At 45.7% G+C, this 20,027-nt stretch overlaps 1 protein-coding gene across 8 annotated transcripts in view; it reads left to right on the forward strand.

Moving 5' to 3' along the window:
- The window catches only part of FLT3LG (fms related receptor tyrosine kinase 3 ligand), an 823,185-nt gene that overhangs the window by 526,433 nt on the left and 276,725 nt on the right, over window positions 1-20,027 (forward strand). For all 8 annotated transcript variants that reach the window (XM_069200831.1, XM_069200833.1, XM_069200832.1 and 5 more), the window contains one exon: window positions 19,118-19,171. In XM_069200831.1, coding sequence (XP_069056932.1) covers window positions 19,118-19,171 — 54 coding nt within the window. The remainder of the gene's footprint in view (window positions 1-19,117; window positions 19,172-20,027) is intronic.

A 20,027-nucleotide genomic window follows, 5' to 3' on the forward strand; every position in this document is an offset into this window, starting at 1 on the left:
CAGAGAGCTAGAAGCACTTGTAAATGAAACTATTTAGCAATTCAGTTACAAAGCTGAACGAGCGCAATTTTCACACAGTTTTCTTCAAGAGGCCAGTCACTTATCGGTTAGCAGCATTTGTCTCAATTCGGCAATAACTCAGTCTTTATCGGTTTAGCAAATGTCTCATCCGGTTTAGCAATGTCTCAGCTGGTTTTATCACTTTAGATTGTAGCAGGCAATGTCATTTATCACCCTTTCAATCAACAGAGTCCATAAAACTTTTCTTTTCTATTGGTATCTCTTCTTCTTCTTCGTTCTCGATGCTTAGAGATACAAACTCGTCAGTCCAATCGTCATTGACTACATATGCCCATTCAGGACCGGAATATCTCCTGTTTGGTATCCTTTTCCTTTTCAATTTTGCTTCTCTTTTTGATTCTGCTTCGCTGGTACTTTCCTCTTTTGTCAAGTCTTTTTCTTCACTTGAGGATTGTTCCACAACAGTCACTTCCTTTCTTTTCTCTTTCACTTTTGGCCTTTCTTCGTCGTTCAAACTTTCTTTAGTCCTTTCTTTTATTAGTGATATACTTAGTCTCCTCTTTGCACCGTGTCCATTTGATGGACCTGCGATCTTTTCTGAGGAAGCTTGAACCTTTTCGTTCTGTTCTGCCTTGTCCCCTCCTTCTGGGGAATCAATCATGTTCTCTTTTTCTTTTTCTATACCGTCTGCTTCTGGGAAAACCCTCCTCTGATCAGGCTCTCCTGCTTTTTCACCTTTTTCGAGCCCTTCGTCACCGTTACTCTCGTCAGGCTCTTTATCTCTTTCAGCTGCTTCAGGTTCTTTGTCACCTTCAGCTGCTTCAGGCTCTTTGCTACCCTCAGCTGCTTCAGGTTCTTTGTCACCTTCAGCTGTTTCGTCGCTGTCTGAACTTTCTCCTTGGTCTCCCCCAAGCGAATTGGTCTCTTCGTCCTCAGAGAATATCTCCCTCTCTCCCGTTCCTGCCTGTTCGCTTTCAGTTCGGTTTTGCTCTGTCTCAGCACTCAGCACTGTTTTGTCAGGCACTGGCAGTTTTAGCGCTTCAACTTCCTCATCTGTGGGACACAACACCTTCTTTGTGTGACTGGCGTGAATCCAGTTGGGAACCCCCGCACACTTCACAGCGGTAGTTGTCGTCGGGATCACTTGGAAAGGGCCTTTCCAACGGGGTTCCAGACACGACTTTCTCACGTGCTTCTTTACCACGACCCAGTCACCTGCTTTCAGTGCGTGTCCTGGACCTTGGATCGGTGGCAAGGTGGTCGCTTCCACCTGGTGAGAGAAAGAGCGAACCACGTCAGCCAGACCTTTGCAGTAGTCTAACACCATATCATCTGTAATATTCAAAAGCGCGTTTGCGGGAACTGCAGGAAGTCTCATAGCCCTGCCCATGAGAATTTCGTGCGGAGACAATCCAGTCTTTCTATCAGGGGTGTTTCTCATTGACATTAGCACTAAGGGCAATGCGTCAGGCCATTTTAAATTTGTCGATGCACATATTTTCGCCATTCTTGATTTCAGTGTACCATTCATTTGCTCCACCAGTCCTGAGGCTTCAGGGCGATAGCTACAATGTAGTTTTTGCTCAATGTTCAGCGCTTCGCAAAGTAACTTTATCACCTCGTTATTGAAGTGACTTCCCCTATCTGATTCTAAAGAGATCGGGAATCCAAAACGTGGTATTAACTCTCTCAACAATAGCTTTGCAACTGTAAGGCTGTCATTTCTACGTGTGGGGTATGCCTCAATCCAATGACTAAAAATGCACACAATCACCAACACATACTTCAGACCTCCATGCACAGGCATCTCAATGAAGTCCATCTGCATACGACTAAAAGGCCCGCTTGCCCTACCAATGTGGCTCGCGTTCACAACTGTTCCCTTTCCTGGGTTCATCTGCTGGCAAGTGACACATCGATGGCAAACTGCTTCTGCAGCTTGACGAAATCTGGGGTTAAACCAATCAGTTTTGAACAATCTTATCATGGCATCTCTCCCTAGGTGAGCCTGCCCATGATAGAACCGCGCAAGCTGCGATAAGAGACTATTTGGTAAAACAAATTTTCCCTCATTTGAAACCCATAACTCATCTGGTCTCTTTATACATTGTGATTTAATCCAGGAATCTCTTTCATCCTCCCTGACATTATTTTGTAATGCTTTTAATTCATCTATTGTATCTACGACCTTCAAGGCAAATGCTTCAGCTGGTTCTAGTTCTGGCTCACTTATTGAATTCCATTCGTCCCTGAGTAATATACAGTTCAAGGCACAAAATCTCGCGACTTGATCCGCATATGCATTTCCCAGAGAAACATAGTCCTGTCCTTTCGTGTGAGCACTGCACTTTACTACTGCAACTTCGGCTGGCACTTGAATGGCGTGTAACAATTCCCTTATCCTCTCCCCGTTCTTCACTGGGGATCCTGAAGAAGTCAGGAAACCTCTCTGTGACCATAGTTGTCCAAAGTCATGCACAATCCCAAACCCGTATTGACTATCAGTGTAAATGGTGACTATCATCAATGCAGACAGTTGACATGCTCTGGTAAGGGCTACAAGTTCTGCTACTTGTGCAGAATAGACTCCTTGAAGCCATCCCGCTTCCAAGACCCCTGTTACAGTACATACAGCATATCCTGCTTTCAAAATCCCCATCCCCCCATCCCGTCTCTTAGACATGAACCATCAACAAAAAGAATTTGGTCATTTTCATCAAGCTTAGTATCTTTAATGTCCGGTCGAGGTTTTGTGCAAAATTCAGTCACCTGAAGGCAGTCATGCTCGACGTCTTCAGCGTTCTCAATTTCGGCATTTTCTCCAGGGAGCAATGTTGCTGGATTCAACGTAGTGCACCTTTTCAGCTGCACATTCGGTGAGCCCAGAATTATCGTTTCATACCTTGTGAGTCTAGCTCCAGTCATGTGTTGCGTTCGGGAGCGGGTCAAAAGTATCTCAACTGAGTGAGGGACCATGACTGTTACTGGGTGTCCCATCACTATTCCTTCACTCTGAGTGAGGCTGATACCAACTGCTGCTACGGCGCGCAAACACCCTGGGAGTGCTGCTGCGACCGGATCCAAAGTAGCTGAAAAATACGCTAATGGTCTGTTTACGCCACCATGGGCTTGAGTCAAGACAGACAAAGAACATGCATCACGTTCATGACAAAACAATGTGAAAGGCTTTGTGTAATCAGGCATACCTAAAGCTGGAGCCCTGCACATGCATTCTTTCAATTCAATAAAAGCATCCATCTCATCTCCTTTCAGCTCAATTTGATCCAAGGCATCCTTCTGGGTCAGCTTCAGTAAAGGCTTTGCTAGAGTCGAGAAGTTGGGAATCCACTGGCGACAATAACCCACCATTCCCAAAAACTTCCTCACCTCCCTCCTTGTCTTTGGTGGACTCATTTGAAGTACGCTTGTTATTCTTTCCTTCATTATTCTCCGTGACCCTTTCTCTATCTGGTGACCCAAGTATTTCACTTTCTTCTGACAGAACTGCAATTTGGAAGGAGACACTTTATGTCCATTCCTTCCCAAATGATTCAACAGAGCAATGGTATCGGCTGTGCAGCCACTTTCTGTCTTTGATGCAACCAGTAAGTCATCAATGTACTGTACTAGGGTTGACTCGAATGGCAATTCTAATGCTTCCAAATCTTTCTTTAGAATCTGATTGAAGATTGACGGTGACTCAGAAAACCCTTGAGGAATTCGACACCAACTGTACACTCTGTCTAGGAATTTGAAACAAAAGAGAAATTGGCTGTCCTCATGAAGAGGCACCGAGAAGAATGCTTGTGACAAATCGATGACTGAGAACCACTCAGCATCGCAAGGGACCTGGAACATTATCACAGCTGGATTCGGTACTACTGGGCAGCATTTGACTATGATGTCATTTATTTTCCTCAAGTCCTGCACGAGTCGGACCTTTCCACTCGGCTTTATTAGTCCCATTATTGGTGAATTACATGGACTGCTTAACACTTCTTTCAGTACTCTCTGTTTTACAAATTCGTCAATAAGTTGGGCAACTTTCATGAGGGTGTCTTGTGCCATGTGGTATTGTGGGGTCTGGGGAAAGATTGCATTGGGCTTTACAGTCACTTTCACTGGTTCCACTCCTTTCATCAATCCCACCTCTTTCCCTGTCATGTCCCACACTTCCTTTCCGACTGTCTCCCGTAATTCGGCTGGAATATCTTCTTCAGTTATCATCGGGAAAAGACAAATCAGAGGATACTCTTCATCTACAGTTTCCATCTCATCCCCCTCTATACTGTCCTCTTCTTCCCCATCACTGCTCGTCTGTATTGTTATTCCTTCGTTCGAACACATGATCGAACAACCCAATTTGCACAATAGGTCTCTCCCTAATAGTGCTATCGGGCTTGAGTCACATACCACAAACTGATGTACCCCTTGATAGTTACCGATGCTGACTGGTACCGGATCTGTTATTGGGTTCGTCAGATGTCTGTTTGCTACTCCCACCACTTGAACTGTCCTCCCTGAGAGTGGCAAATTTGGTACTTCACTGCTCTTAACAGTTGAACGTGTGGCTCCCGTGTCAGCCAAGAACGAGACACGATGACCCATTACTGTTCCCTCTACGTACGGACCCTTTTGATCAACTTCCAAGGATGCTGCAAGCACACAATCTCCTTCTTCTTCTGAGCTTTCACTCTCCCATACATTGTTTATTCCACTCTCACTGTGTAGTGGGAACTGTTGCACGGTGCCATTTGTACTCATTACCTGACCCGAGACCTGTGGAGGAACCATCACTTGCTGCTGACTCATTGGTGCCAAGGGTATTTGCATTTGCTGATTAGGTACCATGGGTAACTGCTGTTGCATTGGCTGCATTTGCGTCATCTGCATACGAGGCATCTGCATCTGCTGCGGCTGCATAGGTTGCAAACCCTGCAATTGATTTATGGTCTGAAAATTTGGGTTTGGACCTCTCATTTTCGGTCCCCTCATTGTCTGAAATGCATTGACATCATTGTTTTGCTGACCAACACCTACACCTGTACCTTCCTGCACCACCATCGGGCACTCACGTTTCCAATGACCTACGATCCCGCACGCGTGACACGGCATCACCTTCTTCATTGCCTGCACACCCGTCACAACAGTGTTCAAATCCGGACCATTATTCGCAAAACCTCCTCTGCCTCTGCCTCTGGCCTGTGGCTGAAACGCCGTGTTTCCCTGTAACTGCGGCTGCGATTGCGGTATCTGCTGTTGGAACCCTTGCAACCCTTGCAGACCTTGCAAACCTGTCTGAGCTGCCTTAAGCTGCATCATCATCACCTTCTCTTTCAACTTTTTCTGTTTCACTTCAATTTCGTCGCTACAGTATTTCGCATAATTCAAGACTTCGTCAATCGGTTTAGACTGCCAGCAAATCAAATGCGACTTTATCATCTGACTTATCTCTGGCCTCAGCCCTTCCACAAATCTAAACACAAAATGAAGCATGTCCTTCGCCTCTATTGTTTCCGTGCCACTGTAGTTCTTAAACGCCTTCAACAACCTCTCATAGTAACTATGAATCGATTCTTTAGCCTCTTGGGCAGTTCGATCAATCTTCTGCCAATCCACATTTTTCGCGGCAACCTTCGTCTTCAAATGCTCAATCACCTTATAGTACAAGCTCATCACCATAGGTGATGGTGCACCCGTCTCCCTGTCTCTCTCTAGTTCACTTGTCGGCCAACCTACAGCTCTTTTGCAATCCTCCCACAAATCTGCCGGAACCACAATCTCAAAGAGAGTGTTCAGGTCTTCCCAGAGACATTTTGCAAGCTTCACAAACCTATCAGTCTGTTGATACCATTCGATCGGTTTCTCTCTAAGTTTGGGAAAATCGTCCGTAAAAGACTGAATATCGCTTCTGTGCCATGGTACATGTATTAATTTTCCCCCTGCTGTCTCCCTCATTGGTAACATGGTTACTGTCTCGCTGCTTTGTGGTCTTTTCTCATTATGCTCTGTAGCACTGTCCCTCCTCTTTTCCTTCCTCTTTACCCACCTGCTTTCCCACTTGTCTAAGCACCTCCACACTTGTGCACTCTGCAGCAATTCTCTAAGGTGCGCCTTCATGCCTGCTGACCTCATGTGTTCAAAATCTGTGGCCCCAAAATCCAGCCTGTAGCTCCTGCTCAAATGTTTTGTCTTGTCTATGTCAACCCCAATTTTGTCGGCTATTTCCTGCAAGCTTTTATGTACCTTGTTCACTTCCTTCGTAATCTTTGGACATAGATACCTCAACTCTTCTTCCGAGTAGGACTCTAACCTATTCACACCCATAGTCCCTTCTACCAATTCTTGTGCTTCCATGTTTAACCTCATCCTATTCAGATAATCTTCTCCTTTCCCACTGGCTGAGCCCTGTGTGGAATTCAAACTGTTGAACCACTGTGTCAGCTGTTGCGCATTCACCCCCATCAGTGTAGCGTTCACATCGACTGCCATTGATGGTTGCGGCAACTTTTCAGTGTTCGATGTTAGAGGTATTATCAGGGGGGGGCTCGACCTCACCAGTGTTGACTGAGCACACATGGGACTAAACTCCATCAAGGACCCAGATCCATTTGGCTGAGCCGCTATCGGAGTTATCCCTGGAGTGTTTTCTATGCACCTCCTTTCGGTCCCATTCTGCAGCATTGATCCCTAACCGCTCATACCTAAGTTAGGCTGACTATACAAAGGTACCGGTGGACCTACAGTAATGGGTAGTGATATCGCATCTGGGTTTTGTCCATTTCCCATGTTCTGAGGCATGTTCATTCCCACACCATGGGTCATCATTGCCGGCATGCCCATCTGACTCCCCGTCATTTGAGCATGTGCGTTTCCCCCCTGCATCTGCTTTTGGGGCATCAAAAACTGAGTTGATTCAGCTTGTGCCAATGTCTGGTTGTGACCATTCTGTACTCCCCTTACGGTTTGTTCTAGAATCATTCCTCCACTGTTGTCACTGCTGTAGTACCCTGGCATCTGCGGCTGATAATTTTCTGCTGGTTTCAACATGGGCACATCTGGATATATTCTCCTAACCTGCGGTATCTGCGGGGTGAACAATAAACTCGGGTCCTTAGATCCCGATGACGCTCCTGAACTCTGGGTTTCACTGTTCCGTACCGGTGCCGGAGGGGCAGAACTGGTACTTGGGCCTTGTCCATTCTCCGCATAAGGTGGTGGACGGTCGTTCAGCAATTGCATTATTAACTCCTCATCCTCTAACTCCTCTTCTCTTCTCAACTTTTCCTCGTCCTCTCTATCCTTGGAACACTTCCTGTCTGTCTTACAGGTAGCTTTCTTACCTGCCTCCCCTTCTTCCTTAGTAATTGCGGGAAACAATTTTATCCCCTGCAATACATCTGACCTCCACACCTTCTGTGCATTATCCCACCTAGCATCCGCTAGTGTCTTTTCTACCTTTCTCATCCTGGTCTCAAACTTCTTCTGCTGTTGCTGTCTGGCCATTAGTTCCCAAATGGCTAGAGCCTCAAACTGGGCTGGCCTTGGAGGCACCTTCATGTCGTACATCGTGAATCTCAAATTCTCTAGGATCCTTATATTGAATGTCCCATGTATCGGGAACGCTACGCTCCCATGTTTCTCTGTCAGTTTGTGCCATTGCTTTAGCCAAAGACACGGAGCTACCCCCTTCTCTTCCATTACAATGTAAGCTGGTGTGCCCTCGGGCGGCGTCTCCTCTCCTACGCTCGCTTTAATGTAAGACTCCCCCTTCATCGCACTCCTAAATGCTTCAAAGCATTTCATTTTCTCGGCTTTTATTTCACAAAGTTTGTAATCAATAGGTGACTTTAATTCCCGGAATACTCTTCGCTTGCCTTTCCCCTTCCAATCGAGCCCCACGGACTGCGTCCAATCCGTGCGCGACCCTTCTCTGCAACCAACCTATCTCAGCGCGGCTCCTAGTGACGTCACACTCACACACACTGCGGCTGACAAAGCCTCGCGGCTAGTCCTCCTTCACACACCTCCTCTCGTAACAACTTCTTGCATGTATCGCGAGCTACCAAAAATAAAACAGATCTGTCGGTTTACTACAGGAAGGGTAACACAATCGCTTCAGGACCTTAGGGATTTTTCACTAGCCTCGGCAGTTATTCCATCTTTCTCGGTCCCCACGTTCGCAAGCAAATCTGACCCGCAGACCTACTCTCAACTTGTCAATGATCTGTTCTAGTGCACTTAGAATCTTGTCAAAGCCCGAAGTCGAAGTTTCTTTCACTCCCTTACACACGTACCGACTCGTTGACCACGCCCGATCAACCTACTAAACCGCCCAGACCACAACATAAAACAACATACTCCGGAGTCTCTTGACCTCGCAGGGCCCGTCTCAACAACAACAACCACGTGGACCTTTTTATGCACAAAGCGCCACACGTACATGAAGTTCGACGACTTCCCTACTCTCACACTCGGAGTCGCACCTCCGCTATTTCTATGAAGTTCGACGACTTCTCTACTTCTACACTCGGAGTCGCACCTCCGCTATCTTCTAAAAGAAAAATCCTCGCAACCTTTTCACACACCCTGCGGCAATAAGCTGTGCAAGCGCAAAACCCTAACTTCACTCATACCATCACTAGTACCGCCAACGCCGAATCCACACCTCCATTCTCTCCATTCGCAAGCTCCGAGATCCCGGGAAAGTCGCGGTGGACCTAGCCCATCATCATTCTGTCAATCTATTTTATCCAAGAAAAAAAATGTAATTCAACTTCTCGAGTGGGGTCTCAAAAATGCGTAACCGTTAATTCAACACCATGTACTTTAAGAGTACAGGGTCCCAAAAGACGAAACCGTCCTCTGCTACCATCTACTGATAGAGCGGTCCGTACTAGTAATTTTACCTGTGTTCGGACGCTCTTTAGGCCGATGAATCTTTTGACTAAGTGGGACTCTCTGTACTCTATATCGATCAACTTCCTTAAATCAATAATTAATAACGAACATAAGCAATACCTTGATCAACATAACACTTGACAATTAATCCAGAATACATTTCGGCGAACCCTGACCTTTCAGTCAGGAATAACCACACCAGTTTATTCAAAGTTAGTGAATTTTATTTCCCTATATTAACAAAGCTAGCACAATATAGATGTGTCTCAACACCAAATGATAAACATATATGGACATTAATAGCTGTCCATAACGGCGAAACAGGTGCAATCTATGTAGCATTTGAATCACAAGGCATTCGATAATAGCAATGCAAATCACTAATACGATAATCTGTAACGAACTAATTGCATACATTTAGTCAGCATAACAAGATCTCAAATTGCATTGTGCGACATATGGAATCCTCGTCTAATCTCAAATTAGCATCGGCATGTGGGACTTCATGCAAAAACAATTTTGCAACATTAATTTTGAAAAACTCCTAGCTAGGGCTCTTATCAAAATCAGCAGTTGGTTACCTAAAGGAAACACAATACAATTTTAAACTGAATTTAAGTCCTGCCTACGGGAATTAAGGAAGGAAGTGGGCGTCTTAGAGGTGGATGTCTTAGAGAACACGATGGACTTAAGAACCGAGGACCAAGAAATGCTGTGGCAGACAATCCAGGGGCTACAGGAACAAAATATGGGCTTGCAAATAAAACAGGAAAGCCTGGAAAAGCGCAGAAGGCGCAACAATATACATCTACGGGGAGTCCACAAGAACGCAGAGGGAACTGACATCCTGACATTTACCAAAGACTTACTCTAGGTGATCACAGGCAGTCCAGATCTACCAGCACCCAGAGAGTACCTACGGAGTCTTCATCAGCTTTAATAGAACAGGTGTTCTCACACAGGTGCACTACTTTGAGAACAAGGAAGAAATCATGCGCATGGCCATAGGGAACAAAGATTTCATCTTACAAGGCCACACCATCAGCCTGGTTCAAAACCGTTTGGCATGCACACTTCGACACCGCAAAGACTTTCGGCACACTACAGACTTTCTCAACGAAAAGCACATGAAATATCATTGGGGACACGCCTTCAGTATAATGTTTCAATGGACAAGAAGCCATTGAGTCCTCCCGTCCTTTGCGGGAGCAAGAACCCTGCTGGGCCTTCCACTAGTCAAAGAAGGCAAACCAAACTAGGGTGAATAATGCAAGGTATGTCTAAATCTTTGCCCAGAATTGCAAACGGCATGTAGGAGTGTAAGGAACCAATGACTTGGCAACAAGAATCCCACTGAGGCCAAAGCAAATGCCATCTCACACCCTCACAGAATAACTTTGGGGTCATCCCCAATGGATTCCACGTTGCAGATAGGTGCAACCAGTGGAATGATCAGGCTACCTTACAACACTACTCCAACAGAGCCTTGACTTGGATGGAAAAGGGCCAAACACAGATACAGGGACTTGCCCACCTGCCATCAGTCTACCCTTTTATTCAGGTACTGCTCTCTTCAACTATATGTCTACCTGGTACAATCTTACCAGCCTCGCGTGTTACACCTTCAAGGGTCACATCTCTTATGGGTACTCTTAACAGTACCCACATAACAGATGGATATAGACTGTTCTACTGTGTCGGTTGGCCTATTAGACTGATGTTTTTGATTATGCCCTCCGAGCTACCCTTTACCCTCCAGGCTACATAGCAACCCCATCATTTTGGTCACAAACATGGACACTGGGCATAACAACACATCTTACTGACATATACAGCACTACACAATCATCACAACTCGCCATCAGACATGGCACCTCCCACTCTAAAACTCCTCTACTTCATTGTTAAGAGTCTCACCTTCCCAAATAAACAACACCAGATTTGGCGCTATCTTCTACAACAAGACGCTGGTAACCTTTTTCTGGAGGAAGCTAACCTCCTTAAAGAGGACCAAAGGTACATGCATTTAACAGAAATATCTCCCTGCTTTCCAAGACCTGATGTTCCACTCCTGTGAAAACCCCACATCCGACAGAAACTATCCTCTATCTCCAGGGACTCACACGGCTGATACAATAAAATAGTTCTACCTAGGGGGACAACTACCCTCACATTGTTAAACATATACTCCCACTCCTGGCCCACCACCTCCAAGCTGTGAACGGGCTCACTTCAATTTGCATGGGACCCAGAAAGATATTGGAATGCCAGTGTCTATCAAGGCACAGAAGTAAATGTCCCCCTTCTCAATAAAGAAATTACAAAACTAGGGCTGCTTGATGCTTTGTGACACCTACACCCAGATGAGAAAGACTACTCCTTTTTTTCACTTGTAAACTCAATCTACTCGCACATCGATTATGTCCTGGTTAAGCAGTCACTGCTTCCCGTGCTAGAATTGGCAACCATGTCAGACATCTCTCTTTTTGATCACGCACACACAGCTCTTACCTGGAGCGATGGACCCTCCCATTGCAAGGGCCACCCACACTAGTGCCTCATCAGCCAAATCCTGAGAGACCCATCAAACTGATCCGCTTTAAGCCCAACTGTATTAGTATATTTTACACCCAATGCTGATCAGGGAATGACCCCACATGTTACAGGGAGCCTTCAAAGCCACAATACGAGGCGTTATAATCACTATTGAAATAGACAAGACGATGGAGGAAATAACACTCAAATTCGAGCTCAAAGCTCTGAAACTCATTGACAAACAGACTCCATCTAAAGCAACCAAACATAAGCTGGCAATAGTGTGAGCCAGCTAAAGGCACTCAGAACCAACCTCGCTGAGCGATCCCTCCTGTCCTTCGGCCAGTGGTTTTAGAACAAGGGAGGCAAAATGGGTTTTCTGTTCACACCCAAAGTCAGACTCCACAGGAACAAGGCACTCATCCCACAAAACTGCATGGTTAATGGCACCTGGACGAAGGGAGAATCACCTTACACATCTTTTGTCAAACCCTGTACGAATGAGAGCCTGAAAACCATGATGGCATGCATTCCTATTTAAAGGACTTCAAATGGTCATCCATAGCCCCAAATCACAGGAAAAGCCTAGGAGTCCCCAATGGAACTTCGACAAGTACTTAAATTAATCCCCCCTGGGCAATTTCTTGTGTATAGGCACCTCCTAGCCTTGCAGTCCCTGTGGGGACCCCTTACAGAAGAACCCCCCCCCAACACCCTGCACTTAATGGGCCAAGGGCGTCACCTCATTACATGAGTTTAGAAAGTCATTTGTGTACATGCGGACACTTCTCTAACTCACCTCCGACAGAGCTGGGAGCACGACATCGGGAGGCCACTCCATGACTCAGAATGGACATGGGGTTTAGAATCCCCCACAATAGCATCCACAAACGCCCCTTTTAAAGTATTCAATATATAATTCTACACCAAGGCTGCCTGATCCCCGGTCGCATAGGCAAGCTATTCCCAACAGCTCGCTTAACCTGTCCACGCTGCTCTCAAACCGAGGCAGACCTCCAACACATGTTCTGGTCCTGCCCAGTGCTCCAGAGCTACTTGGATGACATTCATACCACCGTAGCTGCGGTCACAGAACTTGACACATACAAAACATGGATAGCCACAGCACTGGGTCTAGTTCCCTGCCGGAAACATCACAAAGTAAGGGCCTGCTTCGCTAATATAGTGCTCCTGCTGGCCAAACGTCTTCTAGCAATGCACTGGAAGGCCCCACTCCCTCCCACACTGACTCAATGGAATGCTGTGCTATCCCACTTAGGAGAGGCAGAAAGTTTAGTGCTACACTGGGAAGAAGCTCGCCGCATACGCCGATGACCTAAAGCAACAACATAGGACAACATGCTCCTACAGTTTAAAGAGTTAACAACTGTGAGCTCCCCTCCACGCTGATTCAGAAACACCTCCGACCTTCGAGCAAATACCCTCAATCCCTCCCCAACATCCCATACCTAGCAAACCCCCCCAGTATGCGAGACGGCCCTTGCATTCTCCCCACTGCTTACTCTTGTGATCGCCCGGTATTCTATCCACTGTTACACAAGTGGATTGCCCAGCCACAGTTCCCTGGTAATGACCGCCCCATCCTCTCCCCCACCCCCAAGCTGCCCCCCCATGTTCCCAGTTCAGGAACCTCATCCTCACTCAACCCCCGCGAGACACCAACACCATCATTACCCACACAGACAGCAGCAGGCAGGGAAAGCTAGACTGCTACATGCTGAGAGAGCCATACTTCTACACTGATATGGACTCCTATGCTTTTCGGTGCGCTTACTATTTGTAATATGTTATCAGAGGCAAAACAGATGTACAATTGTAAAATCCCAATAAAAAATATTTGAAAATACAACTGTTTCACAAACAGCACTAGCCTTACCCCTACTATGTGTAAAGCAGAGAACACTTACCCCAAAACTTTGGAAGGACCCCACACACTGCACATCGCCCTCCTGAACACAGACTCTAAATTATACACAAATATTCTGGTGATGCAGTTAGAGGCCTACTTCCAGGATTGATTGTCCCAAACCAGGTGGGCTTCATTTCCAATAAACAAAAAGCAGATAATATCAGACTCCTTGCCCACTTAGCAGAGATATACTGCCTCTGCTGATTGCCCTTGGTGCCGAAAAAGCGTTCAACTGAGTAAGTTGGGCCTTCCTAGACATAACCTTAGCTAAAATCCAGATCAGGCTCAAAATGAGACACAAAATGATGGCTGTCTACCCTACTCGCACAGCGGTCTTTAGGGTTAACAGGCAGTGTACTGCCCCAATCAAACTTGCCATAGGGACACAACATGGCTGCCCTCTTTCCCCACCCTGCTTTGTTCTGGTAATGGAACCCCTGGCCATGACAATCAGACAAACCACAGCAATCACAGGCATTCCATTTGGCAGTTGAGAGCACAAACGTAACCTGTTCGCAGATGATATCCTTCCCACCCTAACTAATCCATCCAAGCACTCCCCAGAAAGAGTCAGCTTATAAAGGTATGTACCCATGGTACCTCACACCGACGCCTCCACAAGACGTTCACCATGACCTCAACAGTATGCTGGCATTGTGGGTAGGAGAAAGGGACACATACACATAAGGTGGGTATACGCATTAATTCAGATGTTTTGGACGGAAATACTGGGCCACGTCATGGGAATGCTGGGATACCCTGTCCATGGCGAACCTGCTCACTGTGCTCTTAGGCATTACTTACTCCACCATGAAGGATATAACAGGCCCTGACAAGATCCTCATCCGAAATATGAGAGGAGTGGCCAAGTAACCTATATTCCTATTCTTAAAGAGACTCCTCACAAAACTTGATAATTCCATAGGATGTGGCAGTACTGGCCATGGAACAGTTCACATGCATTCTAAATCACTCAGAACTGAAGTTCTTCCACACAGGGCAACCTCTAATAGTCAAGGCTAGAATTCTGCTACTTCAGTCTACGACTCTGCGCACAGCAACTCTTTGACTGGCAGGAACTGAGATGCCCACCTGCAACCCCCACTGGCCCCACTTACTCCCCGCAGACTCCAGCTAAGCACCAATATAAAACCATCATGAATGCTCCAGCTTTAGGGCCTCGGCACATCATGAGAATACTCTCCCAGCCAAATGCTACTTTGCAACTACCCACGCCATATAGATCACTACTCCAAACCAAGAATATAATGCATACCAACATCGTTAATCAAAGACCAATATTAGAAATGAGATCTCTAGTAGGCAGTCAGTTTACACCCTGTCCAAATAGGGACCCTCACTCTAGTCAGGGTAGGGGAGATACACAGCTCAGATAACCCGTACTCAGCCCCTTGGTAGCTTGGCAGAAGCAGTAAGGATTATCTCTAGGGCAATGTGTAAAGTATTTGTACAAACACATACAGTAACACAGTGAAAACACCACAAAAGGACAACACAACAGTTTACTGTATAAAAATGTCCACGTTTTTCTAAATCAAACAAGACCAAAACAACAAAAATCCAACATTCACAAGCAAAGATATGAATTTAAAGTAAAAAGAGTCTCAATCCGTAAAAATCAATAGCTGCGTTGTTCTAGCACAAAGTGCCTGGTATGCATCAAAAATAAAGCCGAAGGTGTGAGCGTGCGTCGGAAAAGCAAGCGATGCACCGATTTTTTTTTTTCTCCACCGCGTAAGGGATGTGTTGGTTTCCAGACAAGCAGCCTCAGGTCAGGGCGGTGATGTTGAAGATTTTGACGCCCAAGGACGATGTGGGGGAAATCCGGACACACAGCAGCCATGAATTTGCACTAAGCTGGTGATGCGTCGATTTCGCTGGTGTTGCGTCAATTGTTACAGCCGTGATGCATGCGCTGCATTGATTTTTTTTTTTCTTTATGCTGTTCGGCTCCGGTGCGTGGATTTTCACTTTGGGTTCACCAGCTTCTCCTTTCAAGGGCCCAGGGACTGGATGTGGCATCACTTGGCAGGGTAGGGGTCTCAGCAAGAGAGCCCAGGTGGTGGCAGATGAAGTCTTTGATGGCCCTGAGCCTTCAGAACAGGTGTCAAGCTCAGTCCAATCCCTGGAGAAACTTCACAAGTAGGATTTAAGAAAGCAAAGTCCAGTCCTTTCCCTCTTAAGGCAGAAGGCCAGCACAGCAAAGCAATAGGCAGAGAGGCTGGTCCTCCTCAAGTATCAAGCTCTTCTTGGCAGAGGTTCCTGTTGATCCAGACGTAATCTGAAGTTGTGGGGTCAGCAGCACAATACTTATTCTAAGTTCTGGCTTTGAATTAGGCAAACTTCAAAGGAAATCTTTGTAGTGCACAAGACTCTGTCTTTTCCTTGCCCTGCCCCAGACACACTCTAGGGCGTTGGAGCCTGTATTGTGTGAGGGCCTGCGCAGCCCTTTCAAGTGCAGGTGATAGTTCCTCCCTCCCACTCTAGCCCACTAAGACTCATCAGGAAATGCAGGACACACCTCAACTCTCTCTTTGTCACTGTCTAGAGTGAATTCACAAACAGACCAACTGGTTAAGTAAGAAAATGCCCCTTCTCTAGAAGTGGCATTTTCAAACAGACAATCTTAAAACAAACTTCACCAAACAATGTATTTTTAAATTGTGAGTTCAAAGACCCCAAACTCCAGATCTCCATCTGCTCCCAATGGAAGACTACACTTAAAAAAATATTTGTAAGCAATCCCCATGTTAACCTATGGGAGAGAGAGGCCTTTTAATAGTGAAAAACGAATTTGGTTGTATTTCACTATCAGGACATGTAAAACACACCAGTACATGTCCTACCTTTTAAATACACTTCACCCCGCCAATGGGGCTACCTAGGGTCTACCATAGGGGTGACTTGCATGTAGTAAAAGGGAGGCTTTGGCCCTGGCAAGTGGGAACACTTGCCAAGTGAAATTGGCAGTGCAACACTACACACACTGACACTGCAGTGGCAGGTTTGAGACTTATTTACAGGGCTTCTCATGTTGGTTGCACAGTCAGTGCTGAAGGCCCACTAGCATTTGATTTACAGGCCTGGGCACCTCTAGTGCGCTTTACTAGGGATTAACTAGTATATCAGATATGTCAATCAGGGATAAATCAATTACAGATATCATTTAGACAGAGAGCCCTTGCACTTTAGCACTGGTTAGCATCAAAATCAGAAAAAAACTAATTATAGCACAGGATCCAAAAACAGGAGGTCAGAAGCAAAAAGAAGTACAGGGAAACCACGCCAAGAGCTGCCCGGTCTAACAACCAGTCATTTAATCAGCAGGAGAAATGACTAGCAGTCTTATGTGTTCATAATATTGTTAGGCATCTGTGTGGTCTTAACTTGCTTATTGTTGTGATTGTTATATTCTCGAAAAGCCAATAAAAATATGTGATACTTAAAATGAATGTTTGTGCTATGTTCTGGATATATCAGGGCCTGACTTAGAATTTAGCTGGTAGAGTACAGTTTCTCAGGATGGTGGAGGACACTACCCCTGCCACCCTAATGGACTACCACCAGCCAGTTTTAGAGAGAGGTCCAGGGGTCACCTCTTTACATCTATTGTCACAGTGTCTCCTTTCAATATACTTAGTTTGCTGTACCTCTACTTCCAGTTTTCACGGCTGTTCACCAAACTTTATTTTTTCCAAAAACAAACTAGCAAAGCAGAAGTTTGTTTTGAAAAATAAAAATAAATGAGTCCAGTCACCCTAAACACAACCCCCCCCCCCCACCCCCCCCAAAAAAAACCAACACGTTTCTGGGTGTTTTTTCTTTTCATGGCCTCACTGCTAAGTTTTGTCTAGTGGAGAGAGACATGAAAAGAGACATTACACTGCCCACCCTAAATAGGACGGGCTGCTGTCCAAGGAGGTATTCCGTCGACTGAGCCAACAGGGATTCCATTGACAGATTACTTATGGTCTGCCCATCTCTAAATGAGGCGGGCGGATCAAGGGTCAATGGGCAGGGTACTCCATCACGATTGTGACAGAAAACCTTGTTCACCAAACTCTTAAATTGGGCCCTTAACTTTTAAGATAAGACCACAGACCTGCACACATTTTTGTGACTTCTGTCTGTAAGTCTTCTCTGTTGTCTGTCTCCCCCTTGCAGGAGCTGTTGGGGACCTCAACATCATGTTAGTTTGGGTTTAATGTCCCTGAATAATATCTATGATTCCATGGATTCCCACAAGAAGACCTAGAAAGCTTCTCTCAGTGTGAATCCCATGTTCTAATGCAAAATTGAGAACGTTTCCTAGAGAAAGTAAATCTGACAAGAAGATATAGCTTGATTCCTAAACCAGTGCCTCTACTAGCATATATCGTTTATTTGTTTTTTTGTTTCATAGCCATTAGTTATCAGTAATTGATAATTCACAATTTGTGGTAACTGTCATAAAAATGTATTCTTACGAATCAATGGGACCAGGACTGTTTCCCACTGATCATCCTAGGACCTTAGAATGTTCATCTACTTATACATTGCATGGTTCTTCTTGCCCCTGCTGGTGTCGGTATCCTAATCAAGGTCATAAGCAGACACTGTTTTCAGACCTGGTCTTCATGTGATAACCAAATTCCAACTAATTAGACTAATACACCTCATAGCAGTGATTCATAGGTTAAAACCCCATGATTAGAAACAGTGCACGAAATGGCTAAGTATGAAGTGGCTCCCGCCCCATCCCCATCCCAATCAGTGCCCTGAGCCCTGCAGGTGCACAGGTACGCATGTACATTTACTCGAAATGCAGGATATAATATGTTTGGCCTGAAGTATAGTGTAATGTACAATACAAACACTGGGTATGCTGCCACCATCCCCCACCACCGTCAGAATCCTCTCCCAACCTACTTATGCTAAATGAACTGGAAACCTGCCCTCAGCCTCGTCCATCACTAACTCCTTCCACTTCCTATTCCTATATATTTTAACATAAATTGCTTGGTGTCATGCCACCCTACTCCATCTCCATCCCTAGATTCCTTCTCCCTCCTTCTAACCTTTAGCAGCTGTTCTCTCCGAGATCTGGAACAACTCTGGCACTGTACTCAGCAGAGATTCACTGCTGAAGACGGCACAGATCCCCTGAGTCCTGCAGGGCTGCACGGACCCCTAGAAGGCAGGGAAGACAGCAGCGCCACAGCGTCACTCGGCATGCCACTATTTCCCTTGCATGCCTGTGCACGCGAGGAATATGCGACAGATGGTGAATCGTCATCTGCCAGTCCACCACCACGCGAAGGTAGCGAATCTGCCTCTCGCTTTCTTCGATAGATGGAGATGTGGAGGAAGCAGGTGAAGGGAATACTTCACCTTCCAACCTCCACCGATCTGTAGTACCACCTCACTCTGGTTGTTCCCTCTCCTATGCGGCAGCAGTGGAGTATCAGGATTCAGACCCTGTTTTGCTGCTGGTGACTTCTTATGGATGCCATCCATATACAGAAATATAATTGAGAGATGGTTAGCAGAGAGCAATTTTGTTTTCAACTATGCCTCTAAAAACGTTCCTAATTCACTTTTTCCTGAAAAAAATGCACTTCAGTGGGCATTGTACGTATGAAATAATACTGAAAATCTTTAATGTACAGAAAGTTTACTTTTTATCTCGTATTGTATGTTTTAACTTTTACCTAATTTCTTTTTTTACAGTGTGACTATCTCCCTTTGGATTACCCTGTCTCCGTAATAACCAACCTCAAAATGGTGAGCCTTGATATGAACGGGTTGAGTAGATAGTAAATTGTGAACAAAACTAAGTGTACGCTTGCATGTTTTTCTCTTTATTGTGAGTTTACATGTTCCAATCCAGAATCACGTGATCAGTGCACACATAAGTATAAGGCTCGTTTGCTTTTTTTGTCTGTGTGTTTGTATTAAAATACATACAGTTGAGTTCTTCCTGAGAACCTCATTTGTTAGATCTGCCTACAAGACTACCTTAGATTTTTGCAAAGGCATATTGTCACCACTAATAACACCGCACATTCACTTATATATAAAGCACTGGCTTTTGGTAAGACCTTTTCAGCCATTAACTAGTTTGGGCCAGACTCCTTAATGCATTAAAGGATGTTCGTCGAGTTTCGGGACCAACCAAGAACATTTCATGGATGTTTACATTTTCCCTCCTCATTGGTGGTGTAGTAAAGTAGTTCATGTATGTGAACATAGTGTTTCCTTTGTTTCAGGCACACAGTCATTTTAATCATTGTACTAATAATAACGGTTGTAGAAAACGAGCATTGGCAGCGGGCAGTACCAGAGATCTGCTGTGGTGAAATGCACTAGAGCAGGCTGGCAGCATCCTAGGGTGGAAAGTCATCTGACGCACACAGTTGGGTACTTAGTATGATGGCTCTGACGCCGTCCCGCTGAGTGTGGCTTGTTAGCCAGCGCGTCGCCTGAGCGCAGCAGTGTGGCTCTGCGCTACACTGGCCTTGGTGCAGGCACCTACACGGGCGAGTTGGCTCAAACACACTTTATCCTTCAGCAGCCAAACACATGCAGAATGAAAAGGAGCTGGGAGGCTGATCCGGGCACAGGAAGTCAGCCACATAAA

The sequence above is a fragment of the Pleurodeles waltl genome, chromosome 7 (assembly GCF_031143425.1).
Source record: "Pleurodeles waltl isolate 20211129_DDA chromosome 7, aPleWal1.hap1.20221129, whole genome shotgun sequence".
NCBI lineage: Eukaryota > Metazoa > Chordata > Amphibia > Caudata > Salamandridae > Pleurodeles > Pleurodeles waltl.